We start from the raw sequence: 25,302 nt of genomic DNA, 5'->3' as shown, positions 1-25,302 counted from the left end.
AACTGGGCAACATGCCAGTGGCTGAGTCAGCTTCACTCTTCTTCATGAGATAACTGGGCTGCACTCTACTGAAGGATGGTGGGTGTGTTAATAGAGAATGTACTATGATGTTCTCGTCAAGAAGGGCATGTTTTACCCAAGTCTTGATTCTACAAATGCTTAAGCAGTGCACAGAAGAAAGTGCACAACTGAATAGAAGTTGCACTAGGAGTCATCTGGTATTTAATCTCAGCTTCTCTTTCCTCCCTATGACCATGTGTGCACTGTCTTACAAAAGTGGTGGGTGAAACTAGCAGAATATGGACAGAAAAGAGACGTCCCTGTAGGAGCTGAGCCATATGTGAATCTGAAGAAATCAAGTACTTCTGAATTCACTCCACCTTCTGGGTTTGCTTCTTGCCCTCACTGTCCATGAGGCAAAACAGGATCAGGACACTGATGTAAGGTGCCCAGTTCCTTGGCTTTGAGTTGGGAGAGTCTGACAAGACCCCATACCTTCCCTACAGATCTGACCAAACCAGGTTTCATTTTTTCAGGGTCACTTCTAATTTTCTCCAGAATTAAGGGAAAATCAGGACTCTTTCTGTGGTTATGGGTCAAGTGTGTGGTAAAAGCACTGGTAAGGGTAGGAAATCAGCAGCAGCATCAAAAACAGAATGCAGTTCCCTTACATCCAGCAGTTCATTTTCGCAAAAGTGCTCTCTATATCTACAACCCATCCATTTTTTCCTGTACAATTTGAAATGTAAAATAAAAGCTATAGTCTTGCCCTTCCTGCATCATTAAAAAAAAAAAAAAAAAAAAAAGAAGAAAGAAAGAAAAAAGGAGGGGGGGGATACAATGCATAAATGGCATTGCTTTCATCTTCAGGATTGGAAGAAAGATGCTGCACTCCAGGATACTCATGGAATTCAAGTTCTAAATTACTGTGTCTACAGTTGCAACGCTGCTGAAACAAAATAATCAAAGCCCATGTTATTTGGTGCTGTACAAGTATGTAAGATGACACAAGATATGACATAAAATGTTGATTTTTATTTTAAAAATGAGATGCTAATTTGATCACCTCAAACATCAGATTTCTTTTATTATCTTCGTAACAACCATCTAACAGCAGGTTGTTTTCATCTGTATTTGTTATAAAGAGAATGCAGATCTAAAATTTTAATGCTTTTCATATCTTAATATGAATTGAAGTATCTATGAATTAGATATCTGAATTATTATAAGAATATGGGCCTTACCAACATGAACAAAACACTGTAGTCACTATCTGGCCAACATAGGTCCTGATTACTGATTGAAAATACAGAACATGTTACAAGTCCCAGAGGAGAAGCAACTCCCACAGCTTTCAAGACTCCCTTGACAGATGAAGCACAACCAAAGAGGGAGTCAATACTAAAAATAAAATCTGTAACGCTGCATCAGCAACTTGAGGGACATAGTGCCAGGCAAACCACTGTTTGCTGTGTCTGCAGTTTATTACAATAATCCCATTGGCCTTTTTGAAAATGAAATCTGGCAATGGCTACAAATGTGTCAAGCCCCTCTGTGTCTTTTCATCTTTGACACGTATATGGTATTACGTATATAACAGGATGAGATGATACCACACCATGAAAAGAGGGGAGTGTCCATGGGGTTTGCATGCTAGCTTGTGGTTCAGAAAACACATTTCCATCACAGAGATCCTCAGTGACTTTGTGAAAGCCAGCTGGGGAGTCCTGACAAGAACCTGACAAAGGAAAAAGCCATCTCAGACACAGTAGTATTCTGACACAACAGCAGTTTGACTGTATGTAGAGAGCTGTGGTAGATGGTAATAAGTTGGAGAAAGACCAAACAAGCTTGAAAGTTCTTCCACAAATACTAGGTACTGACAGTAAAGGAAAACTGGAAAGATTGTCAGGCTAAGAAAGTAGCCTTTTGCTTAAATACTCTCTTGTTTGTCATCCCACCAGTCCCCCTCACCTAAATTAATTTAAATAGCTGGGGCTCACTGCATATGTTATGGCAAGATAAATTAGAAGCAAACGTTACTACAGGTCAACAACTCCCATTGGAGTCCACTCTGTTAGTCAAAGTTTTGCCTTGATTTCACTTCTGGTGAAACCTCTTCTGGTCTGAGATTTAAATTACAGAGAAAAAAAAAAAAGGAGGGGGGGTGGAGAATGCATTAAATAAAAGGATTAATTTAGCCACAGATTTGTTCAGCTTTGAACAGCTCCCCTCTTTGTCAGTTGGCCTGCCTTGTAACTAATTAAGATGTTTGGCCTCAGTGTAATTGTTGCTGTCTGCTGACAGGGCACTTTTGCCAACCAGATGTTTTTTATTCTGAGGCATGGCTATTTGATAAAACTGTTCTTAAATCATAAATAAAGGAGGAAACTGTTGCATGGGTTCTATTTTTCCCATTAGCAATGCAGATTATCTGTAATAAAAAGAGGTCATGGATTGAATCTGACATTTATATAAAGAATCAACACAACACACTATGCATCAGTTAAAACTTTTCTGTAATTTGGGGGATCTTGCAGATTCCCTTAATAAACACTTATTTTTTGGTAGATGGCAAAATGGACATATCTTATGGATCAAGCACTTGGTGTAAAAACATTTGATAGTGGCAGAAACTGTTCTCATAAGTATGCAGTATAATGATAGCTATATGAACTTCAAAAGCCTTACAGGTTTCATCGACAGTGAAAATCCTGAGATCCTGAAATTTCTCATTTTCTGAACATCTTGCCTTCTTCAGTGTCATTTTCTGCATTTCTTGTTTTTATCTCATGCTGGAAACGGGATTATACTTTGCCATAAGATACTAAGTTTTAGGTTCTATGGCCACATGACTTCCATATGTGCAAAAGTCAAAAAATGTCAGCTAAATATTTTCAAAATTAAAATGTCCAATATTGATTTGACATTTTTTTCAGCATGAAAATTTGAATAAAATAAATATTTTAATTTGGCAGCAGGTGATGAAACTGGAGTTTATTGTTTTACATCTGCTTTTGCCTAGTAAAAAATGTTTTTATCACCCTGTTGCTATGGGGAAGACTCACATAAAGAACACTGAAAAATCAACAACACAGAAGAAATGCTAGGTGGCTGTTCCTAAAATCTTGCTACAAGCAGAGGGCAATTTTTTTCTACCTACAAATAACTTTATTTCTGCTCTAAGCCTATTCAAAATGCTACTTGAGAAACTAATAGGTAAAAAGAATCTTAGACACTGGATGACTGTGCATTTCAGAACCAAACAAGGAATGTCAAAACTTCACTAGCAGCTGGCTTTGGCAGTATGAATTCTGAGAATACCACTATTTTTTCTTTTAGTCCCTCAGCCCAGAAGCAAAAGGCATTTTAAACCAGAACCCTAACTGGTTGCTGATGACTAGGTCCCGGACAGTTCAAAAAGGCACTTTAAAAACTTCAGCTTTCCAATAAAGCTAATATTCTAAATAAAGTGGAAAGGAAATGGGCCATGAAAGACAAAAAAACCCTTCCTCAAACACAAACCTTCAAAACCAGGCTTTTGAAGGTGCATGAAATCTGAACTCTCAAATGAAAATGCTTGCTCCTCTTTTGCAACAAAGAATAGCATTGAGCTGACCAATATTTGCAGGCTTTAATAATAAGCATCAATCTAGGCCACTTCAAAACATTAGAAACAATAGTTGGTAAGTGAATATGTTGTTAATGAAAACCAGAGGATGTGTCATCACAGTTATGTACAGGAATAATGCGGGGATATTTTAAACACGACAGAAACTGACTGACTGTCTTCCTGAGAACAAAAAGTTAAAAGATATCAGCAAGGCATTGAGCAAGCAAGCTTCCCACTTTCTCCGTATCTGTACGGCACAAGGACAATGCTGAGGACAGAGCTGATATTTTCTCAGTTTTTGTAAGTGATTAGAAACTGCTTAAGGAAGTTAGGATTGTATTGTGTGCAAATAACTAATGGCAAGAGTCAGACATACTATACGTGGCTTATATATACACACACACACACACAAATACTATACGTCCACAACAGCTTAAGGAGGACAATGCCTTCAGTCTAAAAAAGCAAGAAAAAGTCTTACGATATATGCTGAAGGAGCTAGGATACCTACACGGAGTGCCTGGAAAGGTGCATTACTCCTATATTTTTCTGCAAATACTTATTCATTTCTCTAAGGGAATATTACTTCACCAAAACCTCATTTCATGATGTACAGTATCTGGTTTGTTCTTTGTATTATGTTCATGGAGAAATGCACGAAAATTCTTTCTTATTGTACAATTTGCCAGCATCTATGAGAATAGGTCCTGATCTCACTCAGGGTCCTAGGCTGTAATGAAACCAATTACACCAGTTCTGGTGCAGGCATTTTGCTTTTCAGTTCTTAGCATCAGTAACCTCAATTAATCAGACACGAGCTTACTTGTTTACTACCCATCATAACTGCCCACAAATTTACTTATAGTCCATCCCATGGTAACTTGCATGTCAGACCTTCACTGTTAGAGAAGGCAGCAATGCCTCTGGAGCCATGAAGGACATTTAATTTTATTTGGTTTATTTCAACTTTGGTATTCTCAAAAAAAAAAAAAAAAAAAAAAAGAATTATGCACTAGACTGGCTGACTGTGCATTTCCTTAAATCATCTGATAGAAAGTAATTCCAAGAGGAGAGAAAATGAAAAGTAATAACGTCTCATGAACCATAATTGCTTTGGCAAAGGCAGGCAGCTTATTGCCACAGACAGTAAGTAGGCAAGACCTCCCAAGTCTACCAACTACTACCAACAGGGCAGGATTACTACAGATATGCTCCTTAACCAGTGGAGGGGAACTCCTTGCTTTTCTAGCTTATCCATTCAGACCAACCTGTGTTATCATGAAGCCCAAACTCAAACGCAAACTTATTTAAGTAGCCTTTATTCACATGGGTAATTGCATATGAGCAGGACTGTTCCTAATGAAACACTATTTCTAGCCGACTTCTCACCCAGCTCATAACTGTATGCCGAACGTCGTTCCCAGACCTTCGTTTCAGAGCCTGTTCTCCATTTCTGCCTATACAATTTCAATTTACATGTGCATTAGCACAGCAGCACTGACCTGTTGTGATGGTAAAAGTCAAATATGTTGTAATAAAAAAACATGACAGCAAAGACATAGAAACATACAGTATGTTCAAACAGAAAATACTACTGCAGAGTTTAAAGGTAAATTGATGTGCTATAGATTTAGAAAGCCTTTGAAAAGATTTGGAAAGAAATGTGAAGTATCAGGTTTCAAAAGTGCAATTTGCAGTGACTAAAGACATCCTGGGAGCCTCCCTGCTATATGCTTACTGCACATAACATAGGACTTCCCTAGGAGACAACCAGCAGTGGCATTCCACCTAGACATCTCACTGGTAGCATAGCACAGACTTCTATAACAATTAGATTTGGATTTCTAAAAAATAGTCTTTCACAAATTAAAGAAGTTAAACTGAAGTTAGAAATAATACACTAAAAGTGTCTACAAATGCTTGCCACTTAAAAAAAAAAATACCCTGGAGGTTTCACAAAACTCTGAATATTCCCCAAACGGTGTAATTATTCTAACAAATTTGGCTACAGAATAAACAGCCGCTCAGTAGTAACTAGTGAAGCATATCATTATAAAAAAGGTGTTTTGCAAGTACAATTGCAACTTCACGATGCCAGCTATAAAAGATTTTGTAGGTATACAGAAGGACTACCTTGGCATTGCCAGGTTGCTGTCCAAGCAAATTACACATGCACGTGTGCTGCTGCTTGTTAGACGGTCACCGCCACGGGAGGCGGGCTACATTGGCAGACAAAGAGGCTGAGCAAATTCCCACTTGCCCAAACCCATACATGATGCAAGAAAAAGCTAACCAACAGCAACAGGATCTTGTTCTGTAACTGCAAGACCATGCATCGGAACACAGGAAGAAAGCTTTTCACAAAGAACTAGAAAATGAAATGGGATGATCATAGCAATATTTAGATATAGGATAAGAATGACCAGTTCCTCACTTGGTAGGCAAATCGTTTAGCCTATGTAAGAAACATGCAGACAGTATTATGGACATCGATACTCTCACAGTACTCTATATTCACCAAGCATACTGAAGAATATGCTTCAGAAAAGTCTTATCATTCAGCAAAGAACACCCAAAAAATCTATCATGCCAACTTCAGTATTTTCCACTTATAAATCAGTACTACTGCAAAGAGACAAGTGACAAATGACCAGCTTTTTAATGAAATCTGATGAAAGGATCTACCCTTCTTGTCCAGATTCCCATTCATCAAGTATCCTTCTAATTGATTCTGTACCTATGTATAAATCTCCAGCCTGTGCTTTGGAGAAAATCAGACCAGATGATGATAAATGTGTCCTGTAGTACAGATCTATAAATCTGAGTTTCGGAGCCACATTTACTACAGCAAAAGGCAAGGTGTTAATTAACATACAGTGGGTAAACTGTGTTTGTCTGCAATGTAAGAGTCCTGCAAGCGCACAGCAAAAGAAGCAGAAACCACCCCTTCCAGTGAAGAAATTCAGAATATTAGTCTGAAGTTAGGAGCAGAGTTTGCTGACTGAGATACAAAGCAAGCCCATTTGAAGTATTTCCAGAATGATCTACATAAAGCATGTAGCCTGTCTAAGAACATCTGAAGAGCTACAAAAACAGCCAATAGCTGCAACAGCTCAGAGACAGGAGTCCCACTGAGTCTGGACGAAATCATTATAAATGAGGAGAGCAATGTTTGTGCTAGAGGAAAGGATGGAATTCATTAGAAACGCAATGACAGTTCATATTCCTGACAATGAGTAACCAGTAAAATGGGGGTTTTGTTTTTTCATTCGTTTGCTAGAAAGATCTTATAACAAAATAAACACTGAAAATTGAGAAATAGCTTACAGTGATGAACTCTGGTAAATCCAGCCTCTTTTACAAGGGAATACCAAAGCAGATTTTAAACATTTGGCAGCTTATCAGAAGCCAGAGGAAGATTAACTATGTGAGTGAAAAATCAGGCCAAGAAACCGAAAACAGCTTTTCACAACGAAGGAAAGCCAAGGAGGAACAGAGTCTAGAAAGCATTTGGAAAGAAATGTTAAGATCATTTCACTCTTAGGAAACGGATCACCGAAGGAAGAGGAATTTGAATTCCTTTTGGAAGTATGCAGGTATTTATTAAGTTACTTGTAAGGTTTAGAGAGAGCATCAAAGTACTAGCAGTATCAAGACTCTGTCAAACAGAATAGGGTCAACTCAGAAACAGTAACATGTGTACTAGCACTCCCGTTGGTACTATGGCTAGTGTTATTCAAAGACAGCACAAAGACACAAGACTCTTTATACAAAACTCACCAAAATGGAATGCCTGACTGATGCTCCCACCCTCCTTGCATGATTTGGCACATCTGTGCTGAAGTTCCTAACATTTGAAATAATCTCTGAACGTCAGCACCAGCTCTGCTACTGTCTCCCTCTGCGGCCTTGGACGTACCATGTTGCATCTCCCGTGCTGCTTTCGTGCTTATCAAAGCTACATAATACTCCTTAATATAGACTCAAATAGCTTACTGTATCAATATCACACTAATGATAAGAAGCGTAACTTCAAGGTTGAGTATTATTTTGTCTGGAGTGGAATGCTATGGGGGGCATTTCCCTACTGGTATTTAACTCTGTTTCCGTGTTGACTGTACATACATCTTGCTTTTTGTAGGCTGTTAAAAGTGAACACCACATTTTAAAAGTGTACGTGCAAGTAGATGAAGAAGAACATGAGAGCAATAGATTTTTCAAGGTACTGGCGATAGGATTAGTTAAAAAACATACAATGACTTCAAAAAAAGCTCACATAAGAAAGCAGATCCCGTACAAAATAGGTCTATATCTCAATACTTCTGCACAACTGCTATCTCAAAGATGAAGAAAAGTTACTGTGGGATGGAGTATCACTGTGTATCTATTTTAACTGATTTTGATTAAGCAATTGAAGAGATTATCATCTTCTGCTCCCAGAATAAGTCAAGTAACAGTGTATATTTCCCAGCATCTCATAACTACAGAACTTCAAACAGCACAACACACAAAAAAAATTACTATCTAAATAACAGCGAAAACTGGCGAGTGAAGACATCTTTTAAAATAGAGTTTTGTGGGAGATAAGCAGTTGCTGAGGTCTCGTCTCTACTTGAGAGATTTCCAATAAGGCTATCCCTTCCTTATCAGTGAAACCCAATTACATACCTCAGATCATTCTCACTTTCCAGGAATATATGATGGCTGAGAATCCCCAAAGATAATTTTTAGAAATATTCAGAGTTCTGTTCGATCTACATTCCAAGAAATTTATATGCCGACCACAAAGAGGGCAAAATTGCAACAAAGTTGAGTCTGGAGGGGCAGAAATTCTCTGTGTGGAAAGAAGATAAACTTGAGGACTGCACTGAAAGGTAGCATGAAAAAGATTGTTATGAATAATGAGTACAGCATGTTACACTCTGAAAATAACAAGAGTAGCCACAACTCATGGAACACTGGCTTCTATCTAGCAGAGAAGGCACCAAAAGTGTGTTTAGACTGAACAAGATGGGGTATTATTAAATAGAGGCTGCTCTTTCTTTCTGTGGTATGTCATACTCACAGGCACTTAGGTTAGGAAAGGCTTCCTTCTGGGTGCTACAAAGAACAAAAAATTCATTACCACTTGATGTTTTTAAAGAAGTGACAGGGTGAAAAAATTTGGGTTTCCAGCTCAGTATTCAATTCCAAATGTAACAAACATATTCCATTTCCTACATTCCCATGGAAATTCCAAAGCCTACAGACTCTCTGTTTTAAACATTTGTGTTTGAGGTAAAAAAAGTGTTTGCCTTCCCCTGCAGTGGTGGATGATCCCTGCATACCTCTCATACACTTTACTAGAGGAATTGTGACTCCTAAGCGGAGTTCACAACATGCTTTCTGTTTTCAGATCTGAACTGCTACAGACACTAAACTATGCTACTGTGTCCCCAAGAGTGTAATAGCTTTTAGAGTCCCAAAGGTAAACACAGGTTCCTAGTAAAACCTTGGACTTGCTGTAGTTCTTTTAAGGAATTTTATTTTTTTCAGTGGAGTAAGACTAGGCATTACACAAATTTCAGACACACTTCTTCACATGTTAGAAAAAACAGAGAGAGGGAAGTGAAGCCAAAACCTCTCTGACTTTTTTCTGGCTGATCTCAACCTTAGGAATTCCCCAATCATGAAAATGCTCTGGTCTAGCTAAGGAAATTATGTTGATTAGAAAAAATAAAAGTTCCAGATGTTAATCGAAAGCAATTTCAAAAAGAAGGGAAAGTGGAAAAGAGAGAAGGCATGTGAGGTGACCCCACCCTGGGCAGGAAAGGCATGGAGAGCCTTGTACCCTCTCGAGTTGGGATGCAGCCAAGCCCCAAGCAAGCTCACACACACTCATCCTAGTCTACTCTCTTTCCCCCTCCAGGCAGCAATTAGAGCGTTTCCAGTTTAACCCCATCAATTCTTTGTATCCTTTCTGATTTGCATTATTAGGCAAACATATAAATAAATCAGAATTAAAGTTACAGCAAGAAAAGGCAGAACCACCTGTTTTCTTTCACAAGTCCCAGGCAATGTCTTACCTCCTTATCAGGGTAGTGCCCCTGACTGAGATCCAGAGGTACCTCAAAAGGCATAGATAGGGTTACACCAGTAAGTTCTTCTGGAGAAGACACTGCAGAAGACAAATGTCTTAGCTCTTTGTAAAGTTAGTTAATGTGATTTAACTCTTTGCAGGTTTTGGAAAATGGCCAAAGTAAACCAGCTGTTCCTTTCCCTGGGAGTGAACTACCAGTGCTCATGCAGAGTTGTTCTATTCACCACATTTGTACTTTCCTACCTATCAGAATAATGCTACTTAAATTAGGTATTTAGGGAAAAGAAAGGAAAAGGACAAAAATTAAAGCATTCCAGCCATAAAATTCTACTTGTGTTCATAAGACTGAGAAAAAGAAAACTTTAAAGTAAGACCTGTCTTATTTTCTTCCTACTGGAAAAATGTTTATTATGGGAAAAACCTGTTTCCTGTGGCAAAGACTATTGCTCTGATATTAAGCCTAACCAGCAGCTGGTTCCTGGGGCAAGCTCTCACCTACTTATCTATCATTTCACAATAGAGAGGTGCTCTTTTTTTTAAAAAAAACAAACACCACAAATGTGAAATGTTCCTCTTTCCAACAGACCATGAAGACTGTAATGACATTATTATTATATAAATGGCTCAAAACCTTCTAAATCTGTTAATTTATTACTTCAAAATGACTGCTTAATGAGAACATAAAGGATTTTTAATGAAATAAGTATTTACCTTATATATTGCCTTGCATTCTGCAAGATGCTAAAGTATCTCATAGCGGATGCATAAGCTTTATGAAAATGCCGTTGCTTCTGAGCAGCAGCATGGGCTTGGATTTACCAGAGCCCTTCTTCCTCCCACACTTTCTTACTACGCAGATGTGGTTTCGTGGAAAGAAAGGCAACACCAGTTCTGGTCTCTCATGACTGGCTGGACGGCAGAGAGGAGGGCAGGCTCCTGTAAATTAACAATTACTCAGTGATCCTGAGGGTCTTCCTGAAAATGAGTGGCTGATCCAGCCACAACTGAGGTTCACCGCAGCCCTGTGCGGGCAGTGCCTGTCTCTTTTGTCCAGAAATTTAAAGGACACTTAGGAAATCAAGATCAGGAGTGACAATGACTACGTTTCACAATGAGACTGAAGAGTAAAAACAGCATAATGAGGGTATCATTCTATTTGAAACCAAAATTTTAATCTGGGACTTAGCCAGAATATTTTTTTCAGAAAGACAGCTACAGAAGATCCAAAAGATGAAGTCAGCTGTCTTAAACCTAGATAATTCTGCCTCTTTCCAAGAGAAAAATCCTTATTTTTCCAAGTTTGTGGCCTTTCTGATAATCACAAAATCACAGGAACATTGTGGTTGGAAAGAATCTCTGGAGTCTGACCTCCCTGCTCCAAGCAGGATCAAAGAGGGGAGGTTGCGCAGGGCCTTGTCCAATCGTATTTTCAGTATTTCCAAGGACAGAGGTTTCATAAGCAAGCTCTCTGGGCAAACTGTTCTACTGTTCAATGACGCACAGTAAAAATAAAGGAAATTCTACTTAGACATAAGAAAAAAGTACTTAAGTTTGTGTCCATTGCCTCTGAAAAGCATAAGCTGTATTTTTTTTCATGTCTGAAAAATTCTGACAGGATGAGCCCTACACATTCACAGAAGTGCTGCACAAAGATCCCCAGGAAGGAAATTAGCATACCCTATGAAGAAGGCATTTCTGCCCTACTCACAGAATATGGGAAAATTAACATATGGCTGCAGACTGAAACAAGGGAATTCATAGGCCTGTTTTCTCCAAGTCACAAAACCCAACTCCTCCATGTCTTACAGAAATCTGCTACATGAGTCTTCTCACACAGTCTGTTTGTTACTAATAGGCAATTGCTACACCGGAACCAAGCTCCACAAAATTTTATCTGTTCTTGAGTGCAGTACTACATATTTGAATGGAGAGCTGTCAAGTATTGCAAAGTCTGACTTAAAAATGATGTTTGCACTGCCGTTTGCACAGCGGTGCTTTGCTTGCCTCCTCTCACACTCTTGCTTTCCCTTCCAGTGGATGGGAGGGACTATGCAATTCTGTACTCTGCCCTCTGACCTCTGCGTGGTCAACACAATACAATACCACAAACGTGTTGCTCGACGAAAGGCAAAGAGAGGCAGTTCAGTACAAGGGAACGTTTGCATAATGGGCAATTATCACTTGTCAGTCTGGGGAGCAGCAGCACTCAGGCAACCTATTATAAAAATCTTTCCTCTCGCACTTAAGCAGTGGAGTGGAATGTGGAGAGCAAATTTTGAAAACCCATTGAGTTTAAGTTATTAAATAATTCTTACAGACAACGCTGATGGTCACTGTTCTTTAGCACCATCTATCCAGGAATTTCCAAGTCTCTTATACCTTCACAAAGGCTTACTGAGAAAGGTAACTTCGCTGTAATCCTCTGACAGTAGTTGCATACTGCAAGCTGAGGCACAAAGAGATGAAATTACTTATGATTCAATACTGTGGTCAGGGCTAAAAGTGAGACTTGCCTCCTGCACTAGTTGCCAGACACATTATTTCCCTGCTACCATGTTTGTCACTTAAAATGGGTTAATTTTAACCTATCAGGGCATATAAAATGTCACGTGCTCGGTACTTAACCAAACCAATTGTCACTTCAGATGTGGGTCACTCGAAGCTGCTTGTGAAAGAACCACAGACCAAGAACTATTCCTAGAAACAATTCAGCAAATTGCCAGTAAATACACAGAAATCATGAACTATTTGTGGAAGGTATAGGAACAGGTGAAATTTCCTGCAGAAATTCTCAGCTGCCATTTACTTCCTCAGCTAGTTTCCAAAACCAGATGTAGGCTTGGTCCTAAAACCCAAACAATTTATTCAACAAAAATGCCAATTGCCTTTATTGTTATTGATAGCAGCATTACAGGAGTAATATCTACCCAATCTGGTCCTGTCATATAAGACTAAAACCAAACAAGTGAAAGATACTGAGAATCATAGCAAAGTCTATGCAGTCCTTTCAAAAGAACTGTCCAGAACTAAGCTAAACAACTCATTGCAGAACATTCTGCAGGGAATCATTATGAACTGGCAGAAGAGATGGACAAGATGACCTCATAGGGTTTTTTTCCTTCTCTGATTTCTGTGATCACGTAATTCCATCTTGATATGGCAGCAGAGGAGTTGACAGTTACATCTGCAGTCTCTCTTAAAAGTTATTGACTCTACTCATGGAATAGATCAAAAATTTAAGGGAAAAACATCACGTGTATTAGGAATTGAGGGTGTGTATCAAATTTGGGTTAATACTACTTAAAAGCTGTAAATGGAAATGAAGATGCAATGAAAGCAAAGATTGGTCTTGGTTTAAAAGCACAGTGAAGATGTGATCAGATGATATTAAGCAGAAATATGGCTTATTAAGTGAAGTTTTAATACTGCTACAAAGCAACAAATAAAGGTTTTGAAATTTTTTGTTTTCTTTAGCATATAAAAGAAAATGTCTCTTTCCAAAGCAGAATTAGTTTCCAAAATGTCAGAACTTTTCTGCTCCTTCAGGTGTCCCTGTATAATATATTTTCTAAAGCATTTTTAAAATTGAAAATAGTAAAACCTCTAATGGTGCTTTCTTGGCTACAGAAATCAGAACAGTTATGAAAGAGCAATAAAGCTGCCTTTCTCTTTTAGCTGCCAACAACTCCAGAAACATGTTTGCTGGAACTCTGACCCCTTACATAGAAAACATTAAACCAACTGCAACTTGATACAATTAACTGGTATTAGACTCTAAAGTTTGTGAGGCCAACTGGCTTTTATGGTATATTTCTTGGTACTTACATACTAATGGAAACACTCCAAACTTTTGAAAAATATATTCCAGATAGGCTGACTGTTCACTGATTTTTTAAAGCAACTGCTTTAGCAACTGCTTGTCCTGTCTGCAAAGAATGAAAAACAGACACAGAATTTCTACTGCTGTACACCCAAGAAACTGTTTCTATTTGCCTTCAGCTCTCCCTCAGAATATACTAACAATGGCAATAGTTGAAGTGTTATGGATAAAGCTTTCATTGCACTTCTCAAAATACTAGTACCACAGTTCTAACGTTTCCCAATCCTCCTCTTCATTCCCTGGCTTAATATTAAAAGAGGTACATAAATCTCATTCTGAACCAGAAAGCCTTCAGCTGTAGCCTGGTCTACATGATACACTCTCTCTTTCTGTATGACAGAAAAAGGGGGACGTGGGCCAGAGTAATAACTGTGGATGGACAACCAATAAAAGAAGGATGATGCTTTGAGATTATAAAGCTCCTAAAACTAATTCCTATGCATTCCTTCCACCTGTGTCAGAAAGGGGACTGCTATTGATAGCCACAGAATTAGAGGAGACAGAAGGTTGACTTAGACGCCACTAGCCAAAGGACTAAAGGAACTGTACAATGGGTATTGCTGCTACTTAACCAAAGAGGTCCCGTAACAAATGCAACTGATTGGCTTCTGCTGGATATTCAGCGGATGGTTTACAATGATTTGGAAAACTCAACACAGCTGCTAATTAAGAGCTGTTTAAACCATACTGGCACTGGTAAACAGTCTGGCTAGCAATCTCAACAGTAAAAGCAAAGTGAACTTTCCAAGGTGGAAATGGCGAGTTTATTCTGCTTCTGCTCTTGAAATATCTCACAAAACAGTGTCCAGAGCTGTCACTCCAGCATTACCTGAGAGCATGCATCATATGCTCTGCTCTGCAATTACAAATCTATAAACAATTAAGACAGTTACTGTGACCAGATGTGTGCATTTGTATTGACATTGTTTCCTGTGCTTTCAGCTTTTTCAGGCCAAGTCCATATAGTTGAAAAGTGTTGATTCGTTTTCTGCACTGCTATAAACATCAAAAGTTACACTTGATGTTGGTTTAATTTGAAATAAATTGAAAGGAAGCCAAGAAAATTAGTAAAACAATAATCTGAACATACTGTGGGAAACAATACCAAATACTTTGACAAGTAAGAAAAAGTCTTACCTCATTGATACACACAGCACCAAAGAGATAAATGAGAAAGACTACTGCTCTGGGATCATTATCTTAGGTACACTATGGCCACGGCATACGATTGTGAAGCTGCTAACAATGCCAGATCTACGGGCCTATTTCTATCAGGAATTCATCTGTCCATCCATCTTATTTTCTCAGTTAGTAAACTCTCCACCATTCTAATGAAGTGTAAAAACTCCTCTCACTACAGGCAGATCTTCAGCATGGCATATCAGAATGAGAAATATCACTAGAAAAACTCACTAGGCTAGAAAGTGAGCGCTGATGAACGCTTCAGAGCCTTTTAAAACCTGTGCTGCTTTGGCCTCAGCAAGGGTTTTCTCATTTAGCTGTTAATTATCTCACTCCCTTCAGCAAGGTTCCCAGGAATCACACATAGCTCCCTTTTCCTTAACTTCGTACATATATTCTATTTTGTAATAGTAAGGCAGCTAAGACACTATGCAGTTACTGTTCCTATAGGAATGCAAAGATCTCTTCAGCCTTAGCTTATCACTTAAGCTCTACTTGGGCATCCAGCAACCAACAGTTTGCAAGGAGGGCTTTTATTTTTTAGTAATTATTATGCTGAATCACAGGGAATTATTTTACATGCAACTTTACAGTAAAAGATTTCTTACTACTCTGGACTGTGCTCTCTGATACTAGACGACAGCCTGACAGACAATGGAGTTACTCTGGAATTGAAGGTGGTGTAATTGAGAAAAGATTGTGTATTTAGGAAATTCTTTTCCCTGGGTTTTCTGAAGTACCCCACAAATCATCACAAAGGGTTAATTTTACACCGAGTTCTTTAGGACTCAAAGAGGACATAATCTTTCTATGTGTGTTTTCTAGTAAGCATGTGTTTTGTAACAGAAATGCAATTACTGAGAACAGGATATCTCTTCTGGTGTGGCTGTCTGTATTGCCATGTCATGCATCAAGTGGCAGGCTGTTTTCTTAGCTTTTAAAAAAATTTACAGGGATGATTAGACAAATGTTTCCATAACAAACATTAATAGAATTTCCTACAGATGTTGTAGCACTGACATAACAGACAGAAAATCCAGGTCTGCTACGTTTCCAAATGACATAGGAAAGTTTAGATGGTAAAAGCCCTAACTGGGGAATGGAGGGTTGGGATGGGAGTGGGTTTTAAAATTTTTTTTTGTATCATTATACTTTTTCATTGCTGAAAAATTCCTCCCACTAGGCTGAGATGATGCCAAATTTAAAAAAAATTGACTGAATTACACAGGAAAACTGATACAACCCTTTATAATAATCAGAGGAGTGCGGCTATAAGCATAAGGCAATGTAGCAGTGTTGTGAAAGGCTCACTCTGCAGTTCTGCCATTGCTTAGTGCAGTCAGACTGCAGTGTTATGTGCTACTTGTTAACACAAGTGGATTTGGAATTACTCTGACAACAGTTCTTTTTAAAGTGCAGTTCAACTTGCATACAACTTTGAAAAAAACCTGTTTTAACCCTTATACCCATACTACTATAAAACCTGATTCGTACACAATGACAAGGACAGTCCAACTGGACAATGTCAAGAAGTGCCATAGTGGTGTTTTGCTGCCTTCCCCCAAAGATCTCAAAATGCTCAGAAACGTTGAAGATTTAAGCTTCTCCATCTCAATACAGGAGATATTTTACCATTTTCTACTGCTCTTGCTTCTCTAGAGAATTACTGAACAGCAGCACGTCTGCAGCAGATCCAAGTACAAAGGTCATACACTCTCCATTTTAGTTCTGGTCTGTGTACGTCTACCCAGCAGTCTATTCTCCTTAGGTCAGAGATACAGTCTGTGAGACAGAATGTTGGAAAGACAATACCAAAACCTCATTCACCATCACCCCAAACTAGAAGTTCAGAAGTACTTATGATTTATGAGACAATGACTACATATGTGGCGGATACTTCCATCACAGAAACATGCAGAGACAACTGACTTTTTGCCTATTTAATTTACCACATAAATCACCACATAAGCCTTTGTGACCACGATCAAAACTCAAAATAAACATGACCAGAGAAGGACCTTCACTTACGCTTTTGGCCAACGATGTGACTATTTATAGCATTCATAACAAAACATGTACCTTACCATGGCAACCAGAGCAGCCGTGTGCTACCACCGAGACAAAAACCATTGCCTTATAGAAAAGCACTAACCAGTGTCAAATCATGCTTCCAGAACAATTTGTTTCCCAGTTTCCAAGCACATATTCCTCATCATTGATCATTATGTAACATTACTTATTGCTTTTCTCTGTGACATATTTGTCTTTTATTTTTATTTTCTTCATAGAAGCACACAAGGATGGGATGGTGGTTTCCATTTGGCAAGCCAAGTATTCCAATCTTTTATATAATTTTCAAATACCAATTAACAAGGTTATCTGTCAGTTTCCTCATCAGGGATTTGCCTTGTGAGCTGGTGAGACAGAAGCTGTTCTAGGGCAGAGTACAGCCTTGCAGCAAAATCAACACAATCAGAAATGTCCAGACTTTGCTCCAGTTTCTATGGTCCTACTGTTGACTGCAACCAAAAGGGGAGGAATAAAATGGGACAAGCCTGCCACTATGTGTCTTGGCAGATTCAGCATCTAAATACTTTGCAAAGTCCTCTTTGACGATAAAACTGAGACAGAGAACATGTCTGTTGTCCACTGGTAACTCCCTTTTGTTTGTCCTGCTCCACTTGTACCTTTGTTTCCCTATTGCTTCTTAGCTTTGTGGTGCCTGGCTGTATATTCAAATTGGATGCTAAAACTTCTCTGTACATTTAATCTGATTAACATAGTTTAGACTCCTGTAGAACAGTAGCATGCTAACACTGTCTTTTACAGCCAATAAGAAATTTAAGGATGAACAGTCTCGGTTTCAATTGAAAGATTCTGTTTCATGAATGGGTGCCTAATAAAACAACAAACCCCAGCTACACTGCTTTTAGCTAGTACCATTCAATCACTATGCACTCCTGATTTTTATTTTCTATTACTCCACTGAGATCACTGGGATTTAATTTAAAAAAATCACTTTGAGTCTGACCACTTCTACAAGCACCAAAACAGATTAAGATACTGCATCTCCCACAGGTATTAATGCCTGGAGAACTATTCATGCTCATCTCTAAGCAAGGGAGGACTCCAGCATTTAGGTACCACCAAAACAGAACATCCTAACTTATTTATGCCTGTAAAAAGAAAAATTACCAAACAGATTTAATATACTGGTTCCTGAGCCTTAAGCAATAATTATATTATCTATGATTCTATGATTCAACAGCATTGCACAAAACCTTATTCTGCAAGTTGCATCTGCAATGCACCAGTACTACTTCTTAGCTAAAGGTTTCACTCCAACTCTTCAGAAATCTCTTCCAATCCTGTGTACCTTAAAGGGATAAAGAAGTAATTATTACGTCTATGCTTCTGTTAGCTTTCCGGATTACTGGCATATTGTGGCTGGGTACATAGATGCTGTCAGTTACTTCAAAAACTGTGGGCTATATCATTGTCTAATACATCATCCTGCTGGAATCTAAAAGTCTCAAATCAACAACCACTTTGTCATATATGGAAATCTGTCTTCTAGATACTATGGCAGGACTCTCAGTGTTCAATAAATTCTGTAGAACTAAAGAAAACTGAGAAAGAGTTAAGCCCTCCTTTACCATCATGAAGCTCATTGATAAAACAATATTTTATTCTGAGATGGCAGTGTCAGGCCCAGAGACTACAGGGAAGATGCATGGATATTCAGAGATAAAAAATAGCTTCATAGAAAAGATGCTGTCATTTCTTGGCTTGTATGCGCTTCCTTCTGGCTCTGGGATTCTAATGAAAGGAGCTGGGGTTCTTCTGGTCCTAAGGGTTTTTTTGGTCAAAAAATGAGGATTGCTTCTGAGACCATATGTTACCAACGTGCAGAAAACCTCTGATGCAGTATCAAGGGAATGCCTCTCAAGAGACATTTAAATTAAGATTATTAAATTATCCTTAAAGAAGTGTCCAAGTAGCAGATAAATTGCTCAATGGCATCACATTCTCAGTAGTCTATGGTTGCCAAGTGGAGGAAAGAGGCAAAAGTTTTATTGAAATACTGTGGAAATCACTGAATGAAAGATTTTGCCAGAGGAAAAAAAATGACCTATTGTCTTGTAAGCCATTTCTGTACAGATCTGGATTTTCATTGGCTTAATTTCCTGTGTTAACTGTCATCTGACTCCTATCTTGATCAAGATTTTCAAAGTTATTAATTTGCCCTTCTTTCATGAAAAATATTAGTCAACCGTATCCCCTCTGACCTGATGGCTTGAAGTGCCATCTAGAATTGCCACTGTGTCTCACCTGTATGGCTTGGAAAGAGAGGTACCTGCACATTCCTAAACTCCTACTTTCCCAACTCACTCATTTGAGATTTCCAGTCATTGACTGAAGAGCTACAGATGGAATCATCCCCCAGTCGGCACCCACACTGGGCCATTGTAAATCCATTTATAGGCCAACAGACTACTTTTGAAACTAGGTGATTGCTGATCAAATGAGGTCTTTTATATTTAGTGATTTTCAGACTCCTGGCCACAATTTATCAGGCAAGCCAAACAGTGTCATCTGTTCCTAATGTCCCTGCTGGGACCTACAATCAGGGAGAGACTAGCTACAGAATATATTTATATTATGGAAGAAAAATAACTGTATTTCATTAAACTACTAAGAAAGCCTTAAATCACAATCTTGTAAAAAACCTGAACAATGTTACATGCTGGCCTTTTCAAAGGCTGAAGAATCAAGTGGAATCCAAGCAACTGGAATTCTAAACATATTAGAATTGGTCAACCTGATAGGTAGGGGGTAAAAAGTATATATCTGTAATGAAATAAGGACATTCCTCCATGGAAGTTTGGTTTGAGAGAGTAAAAATCAACATCTGGAAGAAGCCAGGAAAACATTAAAAACAGCTTTCTGGGTTCACCTTCATTACAAGATGTGTACATAAGAAAACAAAGAGAACTGCTTCTTTCTTATTACCTTCACTTTTCTTCTCCACTCCTGAGGCCCATAGTCATGGGGAAGATAAATAATAAAATAATAAAAAAGTTAATAATAATAAAAAAAGAATAAAAATACAGAAAGAATTCAAATTCAAGGTTGTCATCATTACAATTTCCTGATAGAATCCCTTTCTTCTTCTGTTGCAAATCTATACAATTACCAGTAAAAATTACAGAGTACAAAGAAACACTATCCTAGATGTGACTGATTTCTCTAATACTTTAAAATAGCAGACAGAACAACCAAATTGCAATGCCATAAAGTACACACATACAGCTAGCTACCGATGTACTTTAAGACTAAACATAAATTATTGCATCTCCCACAGAGTATTTCTATTAATGAACTGGTACTAGCTTTGCTGGAATTGAAAAAATATCCACTATCTGGCATGGATTAGCTTGGGTAACTTCCAGTACTGTGCCATAATTCCTTGCCTTTCTGTTTGCTTAACAGAACAATCTTTGGCTAACAGCACAAAATAGTGCCAATTTCAACTCTACTGAAAAGAACAAAAAAGATAAAGAAAAAAAAATTTAAAAGTTCTAGGAATAGAAGTGGAAAATGGCAGAAATAAACCCCCAAAGCACCCTTATAGGTATGTGTTTCAGTTTTACCATTTTTATATTTTTATCCATCAAAAAATTATTAACCTTCCCTGGCTCATTTTTTCATCTGAGGTTGAAAAAGCATATCTGAGTTGAAGCACATGGATGCTGCATAGATTTAAGATAGGTAGGTCAGATCCTCAGCAGATGTAAATTGCTGTAGTTACACTGAATATTGTATATTAGTAACTTATTACATGTAAGTAAGGGGCAAATCCTTGCTCCAAATAGAAAAGATTTCATACAATGACATTAACTTAAGTAAAATTCTATCAGTTTAATCAATCAAGGAAGCACGTGCATTCTGAAACCATAATTCCTTATGCCTACTTCAATATTTGATCAATATAGAACATACAATTAAAAAAAAATTATCACAATAAGTATCTGTTCCAAGTGCACACTGAAATCACCAATTCTCTTCAAAATCTTTCAAAAGTCATCTGTGAGGAGTGTTTGTGGGATAGAATGGGAACAGAGATATATTCAAGTATGGTGAAGAGCACTCTTCACATTAAGAGTACAATTCATGTTGGTAAAACCAGTAAAACTTAGAAACAGTAACACAGTCAAACACTGTAATATTGTAGCATTTAGAGACTCAAATTAAGAATGAAAATCCCTTTTTTAGTAGCATAGTTATATATAGAAATACAGAGTTCCAAGTGGGGAACTAAGTAAGACAACATGAACAAAAAGCAAAAACAATGACATGAAAGGTCATTTAAGTTGTCTCTAAAAAATACGCTAGCTCCTTGAGGACTGCATATTTAAGATTTCGCCTATGTCTATACAACTATAATTACTGACATGAGAAAGAGATTATTAGAAAGCAGATGTTTTACATTCCCTATTTAAAAAAATATATCTGGGAGGAATTTAACAGATTTCATTGACATTAGGATTTGGCCCAATACATTTTAATAAACTAAAAACCTGCAGTACAGTACACACAGCCACCACTGTCTGGAGAATTTATATCAAATATACTAGACAATGTAATAAACTTTCTTTTAAAGGTATAAAAATGCAGCTAATATGACCTATGATTTCTGGATCACCACAGCCCATGAGTATTTAACAAGAGTAGAATAATTGATTCTCTCACCAGTTGTGGTCAGTTATTTTGCCACCACTGCTGTGTGTACATGAAAGGAGGCTTTTGGCTTCAACTGCACGTTCTGTAATCCTATAAAATCACTACAAAATATGAAGACCATTCATTTTTTAAAGATTACAGATTATGTGTTGCATAACGGCCCCAGCCCCAACTTTGTGTTTGATTATAATAAACTAAACAAAGGAGGAGGAATAAAAACAATACTTAGTTGTACAGAAAAAAATGTATACTGATGCTGAGACACATGGCCTGCTTGCATTACAAAGCTCTAAAGGACATTTTAAAATGTAGCTGTGTCTCCTATGCATCTTCACTAGCAATATTGTTTCGAGTTCTTTCTCCTGTTTCATACTGAGCAATAATGACCCATTCTGCACATCTACCACACTAAGGAGAGTCTTGCAACTTGTAAGTATTGTCAGTCTCAAGAAAGATGGTAGTCAGCAGGAGATTCAGAAACTTAGATTTATAAATTTGTTTTGATACAGGACTAACAGCTAGCAATTGCTTCTCACCAGGGACTCTCAGGGGCATTACCGTAAGCAGAGTGCCTAAGCTTTACATGAAAACTAAATCCAAATCTTGTCGCTAAAATTGTCTGTGTTAGTAATTTTCAAAAAAGGGTTTTTACAGAGCACCATATAATAAATTAGTACAGGAAAGACCAAGCCACTAAATAGTCTCATCTTGCAGAATTTAACATTACTCACCCTACACCCTCAGACTAAGAGTTCAAACTTCACACATAGCAGTATGCAGATTCCATGAGGAGGAAACCCACACAGAAATACTATGAAATATCAAACCATCTCATTTATTGTTACATTTTGAGATCTTGGTCTTTACGCACAGTCCCCCAGTCCTAACACACAATCCAACAAATGTCACTGGGGAAAGAATTATGAGGAATTTCTGTTTTCTTTTTACTGAGCTGGTGTCTGCACAGTAGCAGGGAAAGGGAGACTGATCTAGCTGGCTTAAATAACATATTGGAAAATCAGACTTCTACATTGAAAGCCTGAGAAAAGGAGAATCCTGCTTTTCCAAGAGAGTTTTTGTAGTTCTTGTCGTCCCAAGAGAAACAATGCTACAGCATGTAGTTGTTCAAAATCAGCTACCCTGGAAAAGGTCTGCTGTTAAAACTTAGGTGAACTGAAAGCACAAGAGCGCTTCTACATAGCAAAAGCTTCAATAGGAAACGTAGCTCATTGTTCTGGAGTCTAAAAAGAATTCACAATTGGCTGGTTAACAAGGTCCACTGGTACAAAGACTTCATCCTCCAGGCTTTCTCCTCATTAAAAAGCATATTTCAGAGGGAAAATTGAGAGAGAGAATCTGGAAAGTCCAAAGAAGGATGAAACCTTTTTGATTACAGGATTTGATGTATCTTTTGGTCAATACATACAGCTTAGTTCTGGCTAATAAAAAAGAGAATTTGGCAGCTATGTATTTACCTGGGGACAAAGCAGCAAGATACCTATGATACTAAGGAGCTCATTCATTTACAATACTTGCAGACAAATCACTTCTTTCATTGTGAGGGCTTTTTCTTATATTTGAAAAAAGGCATGCAATAATGCTCAGAATCAATGAAGACTTCGCGAAAATGAGGTGCAAAATAACAGAACTGTCATTCAGTTGCATTGCAGAGGACTACCAAAGTCAAGATTTCTGGGTTCTACTGCCAAGGGCTACGATCCCTTGTATTTAACCAAATTTCTGTTTCTCCAACAACAAATCCTAACCTTACAAGGAGATTAAAGGGTTAGCAACTTCAGAGAGTTATCATGGGGTTATCAAGAACTTACTGGTTATCATCTCAGCCAATTCACCATAAGCTCCCACGTATGCACTAAGCAGGTGGTAAAATGCTACATAATTCAACTGACCTCATTTATCCTCCATTCAGTTCATTATCCGACAGAGGCACTATGATAACCAAGTCGTGTATAATGCAGCTGCATCAAACCTGGGACTTCACAACGAACTACTGGCTCTTGGTGTGAAGTTTTGGCCATAACTTCAAGGAATAGAAGGTCTGAGATTCTTGAATGAAGACTGAGGGAAAGTGCCAAACACTGCTGTTATTGGTAAATGCTAATGCTACTTAAACGAAATGATTGCACTGTAAGAAAACGTGAAGGAAATAAAGTTCATCACCAAAGAAGGAACAAACATGATGACAGTGAAATCAGATGTATTCTGAAGGTTAAAAAGTCAAGATATTACAAGTTATGGAACATCAAAGGCATGCCTTGCAATGCCACCTCCACATTTCCAAATTTTATTTCTACCCTAAGAGACTCTTGTGAGAGAACTTTGAGTTAGATTAAGGTGCTTTCTCTCTTTTTACTTTGAATTTTTCTATTTGCTTCAACAATGGACATTTAAGATAAGGCCTAGTTATGGATTTGGATTCAGTGATGTGAATTAACCCTAGCCCTCCCCTTTACAGATATCGTCAACCACTGGTCCACACACAAAGGCACTGGACTTCAATTAGTAGACTTTTAGAGGATTCCTACCTAATTTTTCAAGTGAACATTTCTTCATACAGTGAATACATGGACATTGATGTATATGAGCAGAGAAGTTCATCAGCATAATTTTCCTAATGAAAATGTCCTCTGCTGCTTACAATTATTAAATAAATTTGCACAAAAATCAGTAAGACTTACATTTGATACATAATTATTTTGAGAACTGGTTGTTTGAAGCTGATAGACTCTCTGTCAGTTTGAGGAGAGTTACTTGGCTGTCCTCATGCAACAGAGGTACTTTGTGAACATGAATTGCATGAAACAATCACAACATATTATTAGAGATGTGATTACAATTGTCACAAAGATTAATTTACTATATTTTTTGATCAAAATACTTTAAAACAAATAGAGCCTCCAACATAAAAAACCAGAACTGATAAAAATTTTTAATCTGTATCTCAAACCTACACAGAAAATATCTTTTTTTTTTTCCTTCTAAAATGTTAATAGTAAGAAGATGACCATGACATGGATCAATAAGTCAATTATTTTCTTGGCTATTAGAAGACTATAATTTTCAAAACTGAAGCCCCAAAATTTTATTCCTGCATGAAAAAGCCTTACAAGGGGGACCGGCATGCAAAGACTGAATCCAGCTTCCATTGCATTCAGTGGGAAAAATTCCACTGATTTCAGTGTACCTTGGATAAGAGCTCTGCCTGTGGGGTTTGAGCCTTTTTACTTGCTGGTGACTTTGAAAGAATCTTTGCTCTTTGTTTTGGTTTTGTCTGGAAAAAATCAAGAGTTTGAAGGCAAGTAGGAGAGTATGGCCCAAGAATGGGGGCATGGTCACTTCATGGACCATAAGCACATACTGGCCTGAAAAAGATAACAGAAAGTTGGGAATTAAATATTTCAAATGGGGAAAAAATAAAACCTACCCCAAACAAAATTATTTCAGTACACAAACAGGGAGGCAACAGGACAGAAATTTACAACCATAACAAATATTCAAACAAAGTATGAAAAAAATTATACCATTCTAACACCAAATGCTGTTATATCTGCTAAATCACAAACTCTGACTACTGTAATCACTGAGTGAGTAGACAGCATGACAATTTGTGCTACCAGTTAGGACTATCACTTCTTAGCCTATAAAATAATATCCCAAGACAATATACAGTTAAAAAGATGCCTCAATGGTAATTTAAACAGTGATTTACGATAATATAGGATTTTAGCATTAGCTGGTGTAGCTGTAGGATACTTTCTATCAAAAAGGCTCAGGTAATAAACA

General features: G+C 37.8%; 1 protein-coding gene across 1 annotated transcript in view; it reads right to left on the bottom strand.

Moving 5' to 3' along the window:
• The window catches only part of MORN1 (MORN repeat containing 1), a gene marked incomplete at its 5' end in the record, with an annotated part of 180,856 nt that overhangs the window by 101,972 nt on the left and 53,582 nt on the right, over positions 1 to 25,302 (bottom strand). Inside the window, 1 exon segment of the mRNA XM_080380680.1 lies at positions 7,394 to 24,939. Within this exon segment, the coding sequence (XP_080236806.1) occupies positions 24,580 to 24,939 (360 nt within the window). The 3' untranslated portion in view covers positions 7,394 to 24,579.

The sequence above is a fragment of the Falco punctatus genome (assembly GCF_963210335.1).
Source record: "Falco punctatus genome assembly, chromosome: 3".
Classification (NCBI taxonomy): domain Eukaryota; kingdom Metazoa; phylum Chordata; class Aves; order Falconiformes; family Falconidae; genus Falco; species Falco punctatus.
Note: the sequence above shows the minus strand (reverse complement) of the source record. Positions and strands in the feature narration are given on the sequence as shown.